The 3435-nt window shown below is 18.7% G+C and overlaps 1 protein-coding gene across 1 annotated transcript; it reads right to left on the bottom strand.

The window, feature by feature from the left end:
- Positions 1-1781: 1781 nt before the first annotated feature.
- PGO_000715 (variable surface protein) lies at positions 1782-2952 on the bottom strand (the record flags this gene model as incomplete). The annotated part of the gene is made up of 3 exons (XM_028690823.1): positions 1782-1928; positions 2097-2801; positions 2914-2952. The coding sequence occupies 3 exons, from the start codon at positions 2950-2952 to the stop codon at positions 1782-1784; spliced, it is 891 nt and encodes a 296-aa protein (XP_028546624.1).
- Positions 2953-3435: the final 483 nt, after the last annotated feature.

Below are 3435 nucleotides of genomic sequence, written 5' to 3'. Positions count from 1 at the left end.
TTTATATGATATACTACTCATTTTAATGGTTATTTGTTTTTAATAAAATAAAATTATTTGCGCCTACTGTATTAATCAGAATATATGATAACTTTCATAAAAATATTTTAAAATTATGATTAATTAATAAATATTTTATAGTTCACACATACAATTAATTACAGGAATGGAACGATGAATGATGAAAAACCTTTATGTATTTTTATTATTTGATCATTCATTATGCACATTCTTAGCTATTATTATTAATTTATGCGTAATATGTTTCTTTATACATTAAATAATATGGAATAAAAATAACTAGAGTTTTAATTTATCAGAACATAAAAATATTTATATTTGTTTTATTCGTTACGAAATAAAACAAATAAATATAATGGTTTTTGTACGTTAATAAGAAATAATTTATTATTATTTATTTTAAATAAATTTTTACCCTACTCTCTTGTGTTATATATGAAGATAAGTTCTATAATTAATTTTAATTTCATCGTATAATATAAGTATTTTTTTTTTTTTTTTTTAAGAAGATTATTTTAAATATTTCTATTCTATTCATAATAATTATCCTTTATTTGAGTTCTCTGTTATAATATATGACTATAATTATATAAATTCTTTTGTTTAATACATTGAATTAAAACTCTTTTACTTTTTTTATATTAATACATATTAATTTACTCTAATACATCCTGATACTTGTATAATTATATTTAATATTTGCTTTTCCTGTTTATCATATGTTTTATATTATGAGTTAAAGAATTAAGAGGGCTTCTAAAAACTAATATAAATAGGATACGCGTATTAAGCATAAAATATAATTATTTATATCTTATTTCTTATTATTTTGTATATGTGTAATATATAATATAAAATTTTATAATATAATATATTAATTGGTAAAAATATGATTCTGCAGATTCAAATATATGACACATTTAATGTAACAAAATTGAACATCACAATAATGTAAAATTATGTATATGATCTATTTACATTACTTTTCAAATTAGATGGATATACAAAAAAAATTTCATAACATTGCATAAAAATGTATGAGGATAATTAAAATAATATGGAAAAAATCTTTGGAATTAATGCTTAGAAAAAAAACTGTATATAAAAATGTACTGGATTCTTTATAATATGTGTTGTTAAATTTTAAAAAAAATGATATATGAAATAATATATTTGTATATTATAATAATATATTTTTGTTCACACATTAAGCGTACTAATGTAATAAGTTAAAAAGGTTATTAAAATAATTATAACAAGAAATCAATAATATGTGAATTATATAATTTCACATGGACACATAAATACTTTTATATAGAGAAATAAATTTATATATATATATAAAATATATTTTATCACATATAAAAAATATTACGAAAATCTATTATTTGCATAAGCATTGTTATATAACCTTAATTAGGTTATTATTTTACATAGAAAATCATTATAGGGAAAAAAAATTTACTGATTCTAAATTGAGCATATTAAAAAAAGACTAGAATAGAATTATTCATAATATTTTTTTTCCACATTTATGTTCTTAGCCAATATTTTTTAAAAAATAAGTAAACAATATATTTAAAGTAATATCATTTCAAATTAATAAAAAAATATACATTCCTTTTTTTTATATTGTAAGTATTACATGATATTAAAAGAATTCATAAGGAAAATGCTCATCATGTGACATGCTTACAATTTTTTATATATTGGATCATAATATTGTTTTTCTCGAATAAAAAATTTAATTGTAAAATTAGTCAAAATGATAAATTATAGTTGTAATTCATAGAAAGACTGTTATATTTTTCAGAAAATCCGAATATTGGGGATTTTTCATCTTCATTATTCCAATTTTTTTTAACACATTTTATTTTACGTTTCACCCTTAAGCCATATGGGGTAAACTAAATAAGAGTGCAAAAAAATTATATATTAAACATGTAATTTTTTTTTGATAATTTTTTTATTTTCATTTAATTAAGAGATATTGTCAAATATTAATATTATATATAAGTAATATCACAAATTAACTTATAAACAAGAAACAAAAAGAAGGACGATATTAACATTACAAAAATTGGAATTTTTCTAGGAAACACAATACTAGATTTGGATGAAGTAATCATTTGTTTATTATCTTCATATAAGGGTAATATTAAATGTTTAATATTATCACATGCTGAATTTAAGTCTAGATTAATAAATTTATTTCTATATTTATCTAACAAATTATGTAAATTATGATCATAATTGGATATACATGCTTTCTTGAGGCGATCATAAATTTTAGCACATTGCTCGGCACAATCACATCTATATTGACCATCACAATATAAATTTTTTCCTATACCTTGAAGTTTAATATTCAAATCATATATGTCTTTTAGATTTTCCAATTCATCATCTGTTTCATTTTCCTGAAAAGCAATAGCACTGTGCACCTTATGATCCCAATTATTATATACTTTGAGCAATTCATCATAAAGTGGTTTTATACGATTGCTTTTTTTTTCATCCTTTAGATAGTACTTAAATATCCAGTAATACAAGTACTTAAAGCCAACTTCACTTAGTGAATCTTCTCGTAAATTATATATATTATATAAATATGTCATAACTTTTGGGCATATAATAGTTTTAAAATCGTAATTAGTTACAGGAGGATAATATTCTCTAATATTATTGCATGCATTTGTCCAAAAATTTACTTGTATTGTTGTTTTGGGATTATCTATAATTTCTTCACATCTAGGGAATAATGTATTTACAAATCCATACTAAACAAAAGAAAATATTGATATAATGATTTTATTTAATTTTAGTTATACTGTATTATATATTATTTACTCAAAATATAATATATATTTATTATAATATTGCCGCATATACTATAATATTAGAAACGTACAATAGAATAATCCATCTCATATAGGATTATATTTTTCTATATTTTATATAAATAATATAGTATTATTTATAAACGGAAAAATATATGTTTTAAAATTATAGTCAATTATTATGAATAAATTTCATGTTTCCTTTTATTATAGAAAAAATATATCTATAAGAATGCAATGCACTTTCTTGATTATTATTTTTAAGACATCCTAAAATATATTAGTTATACATTATATATTATATATTTTTTATTAGTTTCTTAAAGAAAAATAGAAAAATATAAATATATTAAATAAAATGTAGAAGAAACAATGTTATTTTTAATATAAATATTAAAATTATCTTGTCATATAAATTTACATTAATTTATGAATGATCCCAATAATATAAAAAGATAAATTGATAATACATATTACTAATATAATTATGTACATAATTATATCCTTTTTCTTATTGATATATATTTTATCGTAATGTATATAATCCTATGTAAATAATTAAAAGAGTTATAAT

The sequence above is a fragment of the Plasmodium gonderi genome (assembly GCF_002157705.1).
Source record: "Plasmodium gonderi DNA, contig: Pgo-contig_62, whole genome shotgun sequence".
Lineage (NCBI taxonomy): Eukaryota > Apicomplexa > Aconoidasida > Haemosporida > Plasmodiidae > Plasmodium > Plasmodium gonderi.
The sequence above is the reverse complement of the archived record's forward strand: the minus strand, read 5'-3'. Positions and strand labels throughout refer to the sequence as shown.